The 16,367-nt window shown below is 38.7% G+C and overlaps 1 protein-coding gene across 1 annotated transcript in view; it reads right to left on the reverse strand.

Annotated features, from left to right (window-relative positions):
* LOC102211551 (copine-9) overlaps positions 1–16,367 on the reverse strand; it is a 189,663-nt gene that overhangs the window by 139,646 nt on the left and 33,650 nt on the right. The window contains exon 4 of the mRNA XM_013909198.1: positions 8,066–8,169. Within this exon, the coding sequence (XP_013764652.1) occupies positions 8,066–8,169 (104 nt within the window). The remainder of the gene's footprint in view (positions 1–8,065; positions 8,170–16,367) is intronic.

The following is a 16,367-nucleotide window of genomic DNA, read 5'->3' on the forward strand; positions in this document are numbered from 1 at the left end:
CTTGTACATGCAGTGCTGCCATCTTCTGTTTCAGTCCGTTATTACACTCTTAAATCCTACTACTCATTCCTGCGTCCTTTGTGATCTTACAAAGCTTCAAACGACGCGTTCACTAATAAATTAGTCGTCGACGATTTTGATAGTTGACGTAATCGTGACTAGTCGACTAATTGTGGCAGCCCTAGTTGGAAACATTACTACATTTTATTCTTGATTCATTTTATTTTAGTCTTTTCCTAGATTGCAGACATTTTTGTTTCATTAGTGCTCTGTTTGAGTACCTGCACATTGTACCTCATATCTTTTTGTCTGTTTGCTTGGTAATTTTTTAAGTGATTTTAAGTGACAAAAATATTTTTATGTTTATTATTATTCAAATATCTTTTTTCTATTTTTTTTCTATTTCTATGTTATAAACACTTGGTAGAGCTCTGCAGGTCAGGGACAATGTTCATTGCAATGAAAATTATTTTAAATGTACATTTGGAAAACAAATTCTTTACTGAAGTGAAGCCACATGCACTCAGTAGGAGTTTGGTACAGCTACAAATAATTCCTTGGCCTCCTTGAAGTATGGGGATTATGGTAACTATTTAGGGCACACTAAAACTTATGATGCATGACACTTAGTCAAGCATTAAACAGAGTAAGAGTGGATGAGTTATAATTTGCATGACTTAATATTTCAACATTAACGATTTACCTTGTGAAGAGATTAAGACTCCTCAGTAAGCGGGGCGGCTGCAGTCCCATAGGAGGAAGCTTTAAAGTGAAAAAGTTTATGTAGAGAGAATAACACTGAAATTCATTTCTGAATTATTTCTAACACAGAAAAGAAATTAACTTAACACACTGCACAACTTCATTTTACCTTATTTATTAATTTTTCACGCACAACTACCCTTCCCACCTAATGTCACTGCAAAACATGTAGATGAGTTTATTGGTCATTTTCTGACATTTACATATTGTTTTCATTTGTTTTGCTTATTTTCTTCTGGCATCTGCTTGCGTGACACAAGAAACTGACTGGATCCACTGTGAGAGGACAAATTCAGTTACTTGGCAGGAGTTTCCAGCAAGAGTCAGAAGCACCTACTTCAAAGTACAAAGACATCTTCGGGGCAGAAGATGTCCACCTGTAACCCTGACTAAAGCCATGCAGGAGGGGATCTCAGGATCCAGACACCAGTGGATAGTTCTCACGTTTTTAAAAGCCTTGCATAAATTTGCATTTCAAATTTTTAGTTTGTTGTTGCTAGAAGATTGTAGTGATTAAGAAACCAGATTATAAAGTGCATGTTGATCATTTCTGGGTAATGAATTGGAAAGAAAATGTAAAGAACTGTAGCACAAAGTAGACGCAGTGTAAAGGAAGATGTATGGATGTAAATAATGTCCTATATGTCAATGGACTGATTGCACTCAGTCCAAAGACATATACTGAAAACCTGTCCAACAATTTGTGAGTACAAGAAAATAATTATTAGAATACAATGTGTTAAATTTGCTTAGATGAGAGGAATAGGGAAGGATTTGTCTGTGTTTCAGTTTGGCTTAGCTGTAGCCTGAGAGTGTGTGCAATTGTTTAGAGGGAAAGGAATTTATGGACACTGGGGGTCTGCCTGTCATAAAAGGAGACAGGAAGCTACAGTTGGGGATTGCTGATGCTTGTACCTTTAATAAAAACTCATAATTGTTATAACTTAGAAGAAGGTTTGCAGGAGACTCTCCACATGCTTATCTGTAAATGTAAGACAATAAGAGGCCAATGGCCCAGTGGATGCAGAGTGGGGTCTCAGTGTTTGTAATATGTTAACTCTGGTTTGTATGTTGTCTAAAGGAATTTGGTGTAGCTTGGGTGGGGAGATTACTTTTATGACCGGCAGGAAGTCACGTATACCGACACACACAGTCCTTTGACTGTTACACTCACACACCCACATGCACACTCACTCACGTGCACACATACACACAGGTACGCGCACACAGTCACTCACGTGCACTCACATAGACACACGGGTACGCCCACACACAGGCACTCACGTGCCCGTGCATACACACAGAGACACAGAGTTTGCAGCACACCGTGGGGGTTTTATGATGGGGTGGCTTCTATAAAGCTGACTGTAACAAACAAAGGAGTGAAGATCTGCAGAGGGACACCGGCCTTGCACGTGTCCCCTTCTAGAAGATGCATGCTTAAATGAAGATGATTAAAGATGAATAAAGGTTTTTGTGAAAATGACTACTGAGTCAGGTGCCGTCTCTGGATGCCCAAGGAATAAAAGAACCGGGGTGAAACCGATTTCGTAACACAGACTAGACAGGTGCTTACTTTCACAGCCTCCCAATGACCCAAAAAGCTAAGGCTTTATTGCTTATTTTTTGTTCAATGAATAACAAATTTCATTGAACACTGTTTTAGATTTCTAATAATTCAATTCAATTCTGTACGATTCAGTTTTTTTATACAGTGCGAAATCACAACGGTTGTCTCAAGGTGTTTATATTGTAAGGTAATAATTGCAATACTACAAAGAAAGCAGAAAACCCTAACAATCAGATGGCCTCCTTACGAGCAAGCACTTTGGTGACAGTCGGAAAGAAAAATGCCCTTTAAACAGGAAGAAACCTCCAGCAGAACCAGGCTCAGGCAGGGGTAGGCAGGGGTGAGGGGAGGAAGACAGGGCCAAGATAAAATGTGGAAGACAGCCAGAGATTAATAACAACTTCTGGTTAAATGCAAAATGGTGTATAAACACATAGTGAGTGACAAAAGGTCAGTGAAGAAGAAACACTTAGTTATCATGGGAAGCACCCAGCAGCCAAGGTCTATTGCAGCATCACTAAGGGAGGATTTAGGGTCACCTTATCCAGCCCTAACTATATGTTTAAGCAAAACATATAGTGGTGGTGGTCAGAGGGCCCTTTGGCGCCAGTGTCCGGCAGCCTCGCCTCTGTCAGTGCGCCCCAGGGCAGCTGTGGCTATAATGTAGCTGCCATCATGTGTGTGTGAATGGGTGGATGACTGGATGTAGTGTAAAGCGCTTTGGGGTCCTTAGGAACGAGTAAAGCGCTATACAAATACAGGCCATTTACCATTTACCATTCAAAAAAAAGGACATTTTTAACCTAATCTTAAAAGTAGAGATAGTGTCTGACTCCCGAATCCAAATTAGGAGCTGTTTTCACAGGAGAGGGAACTGGAAGCTGAAGGCTCTGCCCCTCATTATTGAGAATAAAGTGCCCTATTCAGGTGATCAGTATTAGGTCTTTAAGAAAAGATGGGGCGTGAAGTTGGAAATATGCTCTCTCTGTCTAGGCCAGGGGTGCATGCGGCTCTTTAGTCCTTATACTGCGGCTCCGCGTGGTTTGGAAAAACAATTATAAGTATTTAACTTAAGTGTATTTTATTTGTGTTCGTATTTTTAAATTGTGGTTGTAAATTGGAAGATTATTGTGATATTGAAATCTAAAAATAAAATTATATGTTATTATTTTTCATTGCTGAAAATAAGCGTCACACTCGCATAAACCATACCCGCCGAAATGCCCTGCATTTATGGAGACTTTCAACCCCAAGGATCCACATACGTATGTGAGCAGCTATTCTCCACCGTGAACTATGGTAAAAACAAACACTGCTCACGCCTCACAGATGACAGCTTACAGTCCTGCGTAAAGATGAAAGTGACTCCGTACAGCCTCGATTTGCAGGTTCAGGGGCAGAAGTCCCTTGTAAACATACCACGGCAGACCCGACGATGTTTCCGTCAACATGCTTTTCAGCATCTCTTTATTGACCACTTTTCACACATGGTTGCTTACCCACACAGCCTGGTGTAGCTTTTCAGCTCACAGCCCAACACACACCAACACAACAGCAGAGAGAGCACAGACTTTAAGGCGGCGAGGCGTGATTGCAGATGCCGCTCAGGTGCGTCCGCCTCCCCTACAGCGGCAGACCACGCCCCGCCACACACATTAACCACGTAAAATAAATATTTCAGATATTTTGCAGATATTTATTTTTCCTTTTTTTCTTTAGCAGCGTAGTACTTTTTTCCAAATATTTTTAAAATTCAGGTCAAGGCTCTGCTACAGGCTGCGAAATTCCAAAGGTGATATAAGCTTGACGGTCACTACAGTTTTTGTTTGCTATAAGAATAATTTAAGTTCAGCTTCAGCGTCATTTAAAAGCGACCTTCAACTGGGTGTATCTCCTTTTTGTTATGGTTTTTAAGAGTTCAAAATGTGTTCATTATATAAATAAAATTTAATTTTCTCTGTAGCACTTCATGGATTTCATAAGCAACACAATTTAGCTGTTTATACAAAGCATAAAGGTAAAAAACAATAACAGTGTTATCTTCATTTTAGATGCCAAAAAGTATTTGCGGCTCCCAGTGTTTTCTTTTCCATGGAAACTGGGTCCAAATGGCTCTTTGGGTGTTAAAGGTTGTTGACCCCTGGTCTAGGCCATGCCATGTCTGTCATGACTCTCGCTGCAGCATTTTGGATCAACTCACGGCTTTTCAGGGATTTTTTTTAGGACATCCTGATAATAATGAATTATTGTAGCTCAGCCTAGAAGGAATAAATACATGAACTTATTTTTCAGTATCACCCTGAGACAGGATGGTTCTAATTTTAGAGATGCTGTGCCAATGAAGGAAAGCAATCCTACCTATTTGTTTAATATTTGCATTGAAGGACATTTTCAAAATGGTCAAAAGTGACTTATATTGTTACTGGAGGTCAAGAAAATGCAATCCAGCGTAAGCATCTGGTTAGACACAAGATCTTTAGAAATTTGTTGTAATTAGATGCTAACCTCCGCTTATCTGGGTTAGACGATCCTGACCAACTAGACTTTATGTCTTTGAAACATTTGAGACATTACTGCTGTTTAACTAATTGGTTTGTGTTGTGTTATTTGGCTTTATGTATATAAAAAGCTGGGTATCATCTGCAAAGCCGTGAAAATATATGATATTCCTTCTAATGGTACTCCTTCGGGCACGGATTGTCAACCTTTAACATCAAAAGTTGTTGAAGCTCCTCCTGCCAAGGGAGAGAGATGGGCAGGTGGCAGGTGTAATTGGGAGATGCCAAATCAATATATATAGTATATGTACTAATAGGCATGGTTAACCCTACTCTGTGGCTCGTGAGCCACGGGTTGCTGACCTCTAGCCTAGGGAAAGGATGCATAATGTGAACATAATTGGTCCTAGCATAGAGCCTTGTGGAACTCCGTAATTCACCTCTGTGTGTGAAGAAGACTCCCCATTTACATGAACAAATTATAGTGTGTTAGATAGAAATGATTCAAACTTTAATACCTACAGTATGCTCTAATCTCTGTAATATAATATTATATACTATATTATACCTATTATAATCTTGCTAAATGAAGAAGGAAGACTCTGTAGGAGTGTTTTGAGTGTAGACAGCATGTCAGGAGTGGCAGCACCAGGAGAGCAGCTAGTCAGTTACAGAAGAGTATGCCTCTTATCAGAGTAAATCAAAGAAAAATGCCAGGTGAAACCATGAGGTATGGTGTGAAAGGTGGCCTCTACTCAGCATCTTCACAAAAGCTTCCATTGAAGACAGAATGCAGTCAAACAGAAGGTGACAGCCTCCTTGAAACAGAAAATTAATCAGAACCAGCAGATGGATACGCTACTGTATTATCGTTCTGCCCTGGTGACAAAATGTGTCGCAACATACTCAGCAAAACTCACAATAATGGAACATGGAGGCAAACCTCTCTCAGTTGCAGCTTTGCAGACAAGGGGACTGAATCAGTCTAGTAGTTACTAGGGGTGGAACATGGAAGGGCCTCATGCTCTGTTGCTGTTCAGGCTAAAGGGTGATTTACAGCGTAAACTGTAAGGAGTATAGCACTGGGCAGTGGAGTGGATAGAAGCTGGATAAATGTGTTGTCCAGAGACCAAGGATTCACGACAGCCACAACCAGAGGCCATTATCCAAACACTTCTGGACTTGTTCCAATGAATATCCAAAGCGTGAATGTGCCCACATGGAAAAAGAATTGATACTTCAGCCACGAAGAGCACTACCCGCCATGGAGAAAATGGAGAAAGAGGCTAGAGGTCAAGATTAAGGCAACAGGAAGGGAAGGTAGCCAACTATCATAGCTGCAGAAAGGTGTGATGAAGACAGGGATCCCTAAGAGGTACAGAAAGCTGCCATACCTGAGGCCTTGAAAACTGCCTTAGCTAGCCACCTGAAAAGGTATACCAGACAGATAGGTGTACACTCAGTGACAGGGGAACAATACGACAAGAGCCCCACCAAGGCTGGGGACAGAGCAATATCGAAAGAGCATATGGGAGAAGGATGCAGCCCATAACAACAATGCTCAGTGGCTAGTGGATCCAAGAGCAGACCACAGCAACCTCCCTGAACAAGCTCTGGTAACCATTACAGTAGCAGACATCCAAGAAAGTTTCAAGCATGAAGAGTTTGATGCACCAGTGAGGACCCATGTGAGGCACACATGGATCTTGAAATGCCTGTACTCTGTGCCTGTCGATAATGACTGAACTGTATCCCTAAGGGATAATCCTTCCACCTTTCAGAGAAAACTAATTTCCGCCATTTGTATCCATGACCTCAGTCCAATTTTAGCAAACAGATGAAACCTTGATTAATGCATTTATGGCATTTCTTAACAACGATGCACCATCTGGTGGCATTGAGGCATTTTGAACTCAAGTTACCAGCATTACGCATCAATTAAAATTTTACTAGACTAAACAACTAGTAAGGCTGGTACAGACTATTGATAACAGTGATAATTAGTCAGCTATTCGACTAGTCACACGCAGAGAGAGAGAGAGAGAGAAGAGTAACAGGTCCAAGTTGAGTAAATGAAATGAAATTCATCTTAATCTTAGTTTTATTTGCAATCATACAGAATCTTATTCTGTGTCCTTAAGCACTTTCTAATTATTATGCACACATTCGCACTCCAGTGGATGCACTGGGGACAGTCAGTATCTTGCCCAAGGTTATTTTGACATGGAGATCGGAGGACCTAAGCTCGATGCCCCGAGAGACTGGCTGTCCTTTTTAAACATTATGACTTGACTTTCATGACTTAATTATACTTGAGAAAAACAGGATATTATGTAATAGTATCCAATGTTTACATTGAACAATGTTTACATCTAATAGCTATGTAAGATTGAGATCATCAACTTGGGCTGCAGCTCTTCTCTTCTTGACTTTGGGATTAGTACCAGCTATGTTACTATTATACTGTTTAGGACTCCCCCAAGAGAACCTCAGCAAAAGTGAGGGGAACACAGACAGTTGTTGTGACAGTATTGAGAGTACCCTATACCCCGCCTCAGTGGAAGAAATGCATACAGGCATGTCATGTACAGATTCCCAGTTTAACAATTCCATAAATCACCATTCTCTATTTGACCCACAGTGATAGATCCAAAATGCACCTGATACAGCAGATAGAGCTCCGATTTCACCCAGAACAGCATGTAAATGTAAAAACAACATTTGTAGCAGCTCTACACCACTACAAAATCTTTGAATATTTTCATTTTTGTATATGTCACTATAAAAGTGATTTCTAAAATGAACCAAAATCTCAAAATACAATAGCAAAACTGCCTGTTATAATAAATTGAGATGGTAAACATAGACATCACACATCAGGGACATAATTATCCACTATATGTATAGGTAAACCATGCAATTATATGTATGTATGTATGTATTTATTTATTTTATTAACTGTTTGTTAATACTCAGACAGCGATAATAAAACTTTTAATAATAATTGTCAAAAGTGTGAAGAAGGCTGTCACCCAAAGGCATGTAAAACTTTTTACCCTGCCAAATCACTGCCGCTTAACAATTTGATGAGTCATTAAATGACTGCGAGCTTCTAAATCTAGTGGGTATGAGTCAGAAGGCCAAACTAATAGTAGGGTTGATTCAGTCCCTGTGATAACAAAGGAAAACAGACAGTGGCATTGTAGAAAGAAAAGACAGAGACATTTCTACTTACACATCAAAGCGAAGGTTCTGCTTTTCCTCAAAGAAGAAATCAAGGACAAACTTCCTAACAAAGTCAGGGTTCAGTGTGTTATCGATCACTTCTGTCCGGCCAAACTAGAGGAAAGACACAGACAAGAGAGACATTGAGGACAACAAAGTCAACAGCTATCAAGTCAGTCTGTTTGTTTAGTAACAGAGAAAGCACTTTCAGTAAACAAAGTGAAAAAAAGAGAGTGAAAAACACTGTTGCTTCTGCTGCAGTGCCTGTTTCGCTAGCTTTTCCTATAAGAGTACACTGTACTTGAGCATCAACTCGCAAGCAGTGTTGGGCAAGTTACTTTGAAAAAGTAATTAGTTATAGTTACTTCTTCAAAAAAGTAACTGAGATAGCAACTGAGTTACAATATTATATAAGTAACTAATTACTAGGAAAAGTAACTATTGCATTACTTTGAAAAAAAAACTTAACCCTCTGGGGTCCAGAGGAGCTCATATCATTCTTTTCAGCACAACCTCACGTCTGAATTCACTGTTATTTTGTCATTTTGACATATTGATCTAAAATCAGACAAAAAAAACATAAAATTCAAGTAGAAAACAATTATATTTTTTACTGTAACAACCACAAACATGTTTAACGAATCATATTTCATAACTTGAAATGCAAACATAAACTGCAAATTTAAAAAAAAAAAAAACCTATGCAGAAGTGCAGAACTCTATCACGGTTTATTTCACACCTCAAACATTTATTAAACAATTAAACACATAAGAGTAAACTGCAATAAATTACATGTAGTAATAAAATACACTACAACTCTTTTACGCTATGTCCACACCTACAGGGGTAATTTTGAAAACGCAGCTGTTTCTATGCGTTTGGGCCTTTCGTCCACACGTAAACGGCGTTTCAAATCACCGAAAACTGATATTCTTTAAAACTCGCAACGTCAAAGGTATGTGCCTTTTTTCACGTCATGCTCGACGTTATTGTTTACATGAGAATTTCTACAATGGCAGATAGAGACAAAATACTGTTAATCGTACTGTCAGGTTTTACACGCTTACATACACACCCGCAGTTACTGTCCCTTCATTTACAAAGGCAGAGGCGTTATGGTGTAATTATTTTACATGTAGTTGTTTTTTTCCTGTGTAATAATATTCAACATTGCAATCAATACATTTTTCAAAAAATGCCTCTCTGTGCAAAATAGGTTTAAAAACATAAACAGCTGTGGGATCCTGTTTGCCTGGGATTTGAACCGGGGGACAAATCGTGGCAGGATCAGCCTGATGTTATTTGTATCCCACTGTAACTTTACTGTATAAAGAGAAAACATCTCCAAAATGTCAGGAGTAGTTAGTCATTACAACAAGTGTTTGTGAACTAAAAATCAAGAATGTGGGATCCTGTTTGTCCGTGATTTGGGGAGCCCAGCTCTGCTTCCCGACGTAGGGAAAACCAATTCTGCAGGGAGACCTACCTCGGCACTTGTGCAGGTGAAACCAAAGGGAAGATAAGCTTCACCATATTTTCTAGTCTTCGGCTTAGAATGAAGTTGGTTTGAAAACATATTTGGCGTTGCTTCATCTCCTGCTTGCTTGGTTTGTGTGGGAGCCCCGTCAAAAACCTGCAATGGCTCTGCGCCCCCCTAGGGGGCGAACCTCACACTTTGGGAACCTCTGCCTTAGAAGATGCTGTTTTTACCGTTTCTTCCTGCAGTAAACATAACGATGCATTCAGTAAAAAACATCGTGTATGGTTTTTATCTTAACTCTGGTTTGACGTGGGCTCTCACTACAATTTAAAAAGTAGTATATAGTTTAAGTCCACACTTTAAACACAAAGTTTGAGAATCAGGTTTGTCTTGCGATGACATAGAATCTTTTTGCTATGTCATCTTAAATTGGTCATGTGATTGGTTTACCACAAGTACTTTATTCTTCCTCAGCCAATCAGCAGCACTTGTGTAACTGTTTCTCCTGCTTTGCCTTCCTGATAAGCTGAAGACAGGTTCAACCGTATGTGTGTTTAAAATAGTAACACCTCTGCACTGCATTTTCTTGTTAGTAACGGTAACAATGTTGTAACGATAGAAATAGTAATTAGTTAGGTTAGTTACTGAGGCTACAAACCTAGCCTATTACTAGATCATTCTGAACAAGTAAAATATGTTAAAGACAAATATACAACAACATTTAAATATCTGGCACAGCTGTAGATAAAAGAGCTTTCCCCTGAAAGGAAATCATCATCGTTTTAGAAACACTTCAGATTTAGCAAAAGTGATGTTAACTAAGATGAAATCATGTGCAAAATGTGCTGCAGAGTTGTGTCTACACTGCAAAGCAGCACAACTAACTTATTCAACCACGTGAAAACACACCACAAATTGCACTTTAATTAATGCATGAAGGCCAAGAAAAACATGCAGTGGTTGCTAATGCAAATCATCCGGCTTAACGCTGATGACCATAAAATGAGCCCGTACAGTAAATCTGCATTTCCATCAAACTCACAAAGACAGGCTGAGATTAACAACACAGCCGTATTGCATATATTAGAAGGCTTTATGAAAATGGTCAGCTTACTGGTTGAAAGATACAGATTTGTTTCTTCTAAACATGCAAAATGCCACAGGGGACATGGAGAGGAAATCACAGCTGTCAAGTAGGCCTACCTTACTACGAGCTAAAGTCACATCCATTATGTTTGTAGGATGAATGCAGTTAAAGAATTTATATGTCGCTTCTAAGAAATGCACTTAGGCTGGGTGAATCAACACCTTATTTGTCTTATTTATGTATACTAGAGAAGCATTGCCACCTGTACTTGTTATCCAGGTCATTCATGCACATGTGAAATAAATGAATGCACTGACATGCTGTGAAGTCTACACAGCTTTAGAGACAGAGAGACAACCTCCTCCTCCCTGCAGTGTAGAGGTGGGGTGAACCTGAAGGAGTGGGTTCCTGTCATGGATAACAAAAAAAAACTTCCTGCCACCTTCCTTTTACTACACTGCAGACAGCTGCCAAAACGCCCAGCAGTGGAAGCTGCAGTTCCACTGCTCCATAAAGCATAGTCCCAACTATTCTCTCAAGCTTCAGTGAAAGAGGCTCGACATGTATCAAAAGGCGGGATAGGACATATTTCATCATATTCCCATTGGATTCAAATGGGGACACAGTGAGGAGGGTGTGGGTGTCTGGGTAGATCTCTGATCTAACTCTTGCATCACAAGTTTTTGATCCAGCAGTGACATGCAGCATGCTGGAAGACCATACAGCTCACTGGCCAGAAAAATTATAACACAACACAAGTACCTCCATATTTTACAAATGGTTACAAAAGCGTCTACTTTTCCAGATATATATATCTAAAGAATGAAACTTGCATATATATAGCGAATGATCTTGTGAATATATTTTATATAAAGTGATGTCAAATTTGTTTCCATTTTTATCGCTTATCTTGGCCTTCTTCTTTGAGATGTTAAATGGTATTCTCAGTTTTTCAACTTAAATTTCCAGATTGTTTTATTTTATTTTATTTTATTTTTATTTAAATTTGCTTAACGTATATAATTCACTCACTTACTGCACATAATGTCCTGCTTGTACATATTCACTTACTGTATATAATGTTGTCTTATTGCACAGTCGAGGGGCGTTTCAGGACACATGTCACTGGGTGTTGTACTCGTATAACTATGCCTGTGATAAATAAAGAATCTTGAATCTTGACCCCATATCATGTGCTCAGCTACCACTTGAAGTGTTATCTCAGTTGACATCTCCATCAGTGAGTGATAAATATATATACTTTATGTTGCATTTTATTTCTTAAATTTAAAATTCTTAGCATTAGAGGATGGACAGCTGCAACAAAAAGAGAAAGCCGATTTTCTTTTCTCACAGAAGACACTTTGACATGTTGAGAAAAGGTACAATTAAGAGAAGTAACAGCTGGACTCCACTTAGATGTCTTAGCACTAGTCCTTTTCCTGCTGTGAGAAGTCAAAATATCTGCCACTTGCAATGGTTTTATTACCGTGAAAGAAAATAGTGTGGAAATGGACGTGTTTGTCTGTGAGCTGTCACTAAAGTGCTGCCAATTTGCAACACAGCAGCTGCTGGTGTAGACCAGCAGAATCCATACAGCCAGACATGTGCCATGACCTGTGTTTTCATAGAACAGTTAAAAAACAAGACGACTCTCTTAAGAAATTTCTGAATATACACGATGCAATGTAACCTACATATTTGTACAGTTTGTCATTTACTTTTAAGTCCACTGACCTAAACTCAAAGGCTGAAGTGACAAAAGCCATCTACACCCTCTTAAAGGCAGAAAGTGTGTACTGTTAAGTGTACTGTAAGCAAAGCTTCTGGTGAGTCTTTGGCACTGAAATCTTCCATTGATGAGTTTGAACGCTGTCGCTTTGGACAGATGTGAACTTTATATTTATCACTTTATAGAAATCAGTGATTAGTAACTGTTAGCTGTATATCGTTTTTCCTAATGAATTTGTTTGTGGTCTTAGTATGTTATCCATAAAATTACATGCATGATGACATTAATACACTTAAGAATAAGTACAGTTTATTACAGAACAATCCATTTTGAGGTTATATGATTAGCATTTTTTTAAACAAAGGTTTGTGGGCACATATACAAGAGAAGCCATTTTTAGGTGTGTTTTACTTTTTGTAGTTTGGAGGCTCTTTGCCACGCTATGTTCAAACTACACAAACCATGATTCAAGAGTTACAATCAAAGAGTTCCACGAATAAAAAAATGTAATTAAAATTCAGCTGCTTTCCATTTTAAGGTTGTTTCCACGTGCAGTGCAGCACCTATGTAAGCAATTCTGGTTGGTTTGGACACTGAAAATATGATAAATTTTGAGTGCACAGGTCCCTCAGGCCATGGTTGTGTCCTGATGCACCACTTTTAACCTTGAACACTGTGGCCCCTTCACCTGTAAACATAAATGTTAACCTTCAGCATAAAAGCTGGGTTAGTTTGATACAGTTAACTTTGAGAACAAATGCCAGACTTTGAGGGAATCTTAATGCACTGGGTGAGTTTGGTCCAGGCCAAATTTAAATCGCCCCAGTTATTTCCTTTTTATGTCTGGAGTCACGGACCGTTTTTTATAACCCAGTGGGAGTATTTTTTAAGCAGCAAGATAAGTCCTCTGGTCTTGCAGAACTTGTACAGTCATGTGACACCAGGTTTTGTTTTTTTTTTAAATAAATGAACATGTTGAATTTATCAGGTTTGTTAATTATGTGCAAACACAAAGCAATAAACCTTCACAGATGCTTCGTATAATATGACAGTTTGCCCTTCGTAATGAAAAAGATCATTCAATTCAATTTTATTTAAATAGCATCAGATCACCACAACACTTGCCTCAAGGCACTTAATATTGGAAAGCCAAGATAAATACTTAGATAAACATTTATTAGAAATATTCATTCAGACTTAAATCTGGGACTCTCCACCATTTGACCTTAGAACTGAAGAAGCTTCTCGGATGAGAGGTGAAACGTCTTCAAGTAACTTAAAGAAGTCCAGACGCTTTTCTCTGCAAGCAGACATATTAATTCAGACACGTTTACTCCCTGAAACCTTCAAAAACTATGGAAAAATGTAAATGAATTATTATTCATTATTTTTGATTGTCTTCCTCCGTGCAGTTCTTGGCAGACGTTATTGCAAAAGTTAAAGTTATTCTTTTTTTCCTGTTCAAAGGAATAAACATCTGCATTTGATCTACTCTCACTCACCAATTCTTGCAGTGTTTTCAGAATTTGCAGAATGTCTGTAGCTTATTGTTTAATTTAAATATGAAAAACTACAGTTCCACATAATACGGGGACCATCTGGTCGTCACACCCACCTGCAGTAGTTCTACACATGGTCATGGGTGACTGGAGAGAAACCCGCCAGTATCCACCTCCCACGATGGGCACATCATGTGTGGACCCTGGGATGAAACTGGGACATCTAAATTAAATTTAGGTGGGTATGACAGACAGCTTCTCCCTACCTGCCTTTGCAAACCACCATTGCTCTGTGAGCCCTGAACTGTAAGTAGGTAGGCTTAAATTCCTAGCAGTAATATGTGCTATAAATGAAGATAGGGTGCTCCTTTGAGACCTTATACAAGTGAACAGTCAGTAGCAGTTACATTTACTGTCAAAGCAAGTGGAGTCCTTTGAAGTACTGGAGAGATAACTAGTTAGTAGAGATATGTTGAGTAGAGCAGAAATGCTTAAGGGTAGCACCAAGGCTGCTGACTTCGTGTATGAGAGACTATTCAACATATTGAACAGCTGCACTCCTGAGGTATCCAGTATTAAAGAGGAATAAACTGTAGAAGCTGGTGCAACATAAGTGTTTCATCCATTTAGACAAATGCTGCATGTTATTATGAAAATAATAAAATGATATATAATTCTAATCATGTCCTTTACATTTTCTACATTTCCCTAGGATAAATATTTTTCTTTTGCTTTCATAAAATTTTCTATTTATGTTGAAATAGCGCTGCAACAGCGTGTTGACTGTTCAATCAATAGTGTCCTTTCTAGTCTTGATGGGACTGACAGTTGTCATTATCTTCATACTTTTAACTCTCAGGTATCATAAAGTTAAGTTAAGTTGATGAGACTGGGTTTACAGACAGCGTTTCAATTTTAACCCCTTAGCAGTCCTACAAATTTACAATTAGTCCCCTAAACCATCCAATGTACCGTGGGCGGTACGTCCGACTGCTAACAGGTTAAATGTAAGGTTGCTGCCATTGTTCTAACACTATGTATAAATGTAACAGGGCTTGCTGGCAGTTCCAATAGTGCTAGATCCTCCAACCTTTATATGTGAAAAATACATTAGCTTAATCACAGCTAGCTAATACTAGAGGGACCAATATGCTCACAAGCTAACATGACTGAAAGATTAGGGCTACATGCAGTGACAGTAGAGTTAGCCATGTTAGCACGCTACTTTCAACAGGTGGTCAGGTTGAGTCCACCTGTGCACACTGAGAGGATCAGGGCTCCATGTCACTGCAGTGTCTTCATATATAGACAGTAAATGTGAAGCAAACACAAACACTTCTTTAACAGGTCTTAGCAAATACAACGCCATCACCCCAAATACGGGCAGCAGTGAAATCCTAAATAAAGAAGCTGATCCAGAAACTAATAGGAAAAGGAAATGGACCTGAAAAGGAGGGGTGGAACTGATTCTCTATTCCTAATTCACGTTTTCAATCGAATTTTTTTTTTTTCGTAAATAATTAAATGACTCAACTTAAAGTATTTATCAATAGATTAATAGTTGTCTTAAAAATATTTATTTATAACTTCTCTTTACGATATTATGACTTCCCAAAAAGTTGATACTGTTCATCTGGACGTAGTGTTGTCAGGCACATCAGTCACGATGAGTGGCGAAATGTTTCTCCCACTGAAAACACTACGTCCAGATTAACAGACTCAAGTTTTTGGGATTCCCTTACCTGAAGGATTGAGCATGAATCAAAAGATATTATGACTGATTTTATTGATGTTTTAAAAAAAATCAATGTAAAAGGATTTTTAAAGTAAATATACTAATTTATTAATGTTATTGCACAATTCAATAGTTATTTAATCACAAAATGCTTTATGTGTTTGACTCATCTGGTCCTCCACAATCACTGCTGCAAAGGAAAGAGTAGATTAGATATCTGTGCTCTCCATAACTTCTATCTATCGATCTTCTATGAATAACCACAGTATTCTGTGCTACTGCTCCTTCAAAGTGATTTTCATAGTCAGAAGCTAATACTGAAATATTGACCATGTATAGTTCTCTCTATCTTAAGTCTTGTTTATGACATCATAGTATCAGGTTCAGATTGTACAGTTTCAGTATAGAAAACAAAGAAAAGAAGTTTTGGTCATCACAGTGGATGGTTTTATGCCATGAATTGCATTCTGGAAAACACCAGGCACATTATAAGACAGAGAAATGGCACCCACAGAAAAGAAAACTATATAGAACTAGAACTATATAGAAAACTATAAAAGAATTCCAAAACAGCTAATTGGTCAGTTAGCTCTACCTCACTACCAGAGAGTCAATCGAGGGTCAAAACATATGTGCCAATCACACTTGGACTAAAACACGCACACAGTCGGTGATCGCAACAATGTAGCTGTGTGGTTGCAGACATGTCTATATTGTAGTAGGAAGGTTTGTCTGAGCTTATTGTAGGGCTGCTCGATTATGGCAAAAATGATAATCA

The sequence above is a fragment of the Pundamilia nyererei genome, unplaced genomic scaffold (genome assembly GCF_000239375.1).
Source record: "Pundamilia nyererei isolate P.nyererei 1_Seehausen unplaced genomic scaffold, PunNye1.0 scaffold00021, whole genome shotgun sequence".
Taxonomy (NCBI): domain Eukaryota; kingdom Metazoa; phylum Chordata; class Actinopteri; order Cichliformes; family Cichlidae; genus Pundamilia; species Pundamilia nyererei.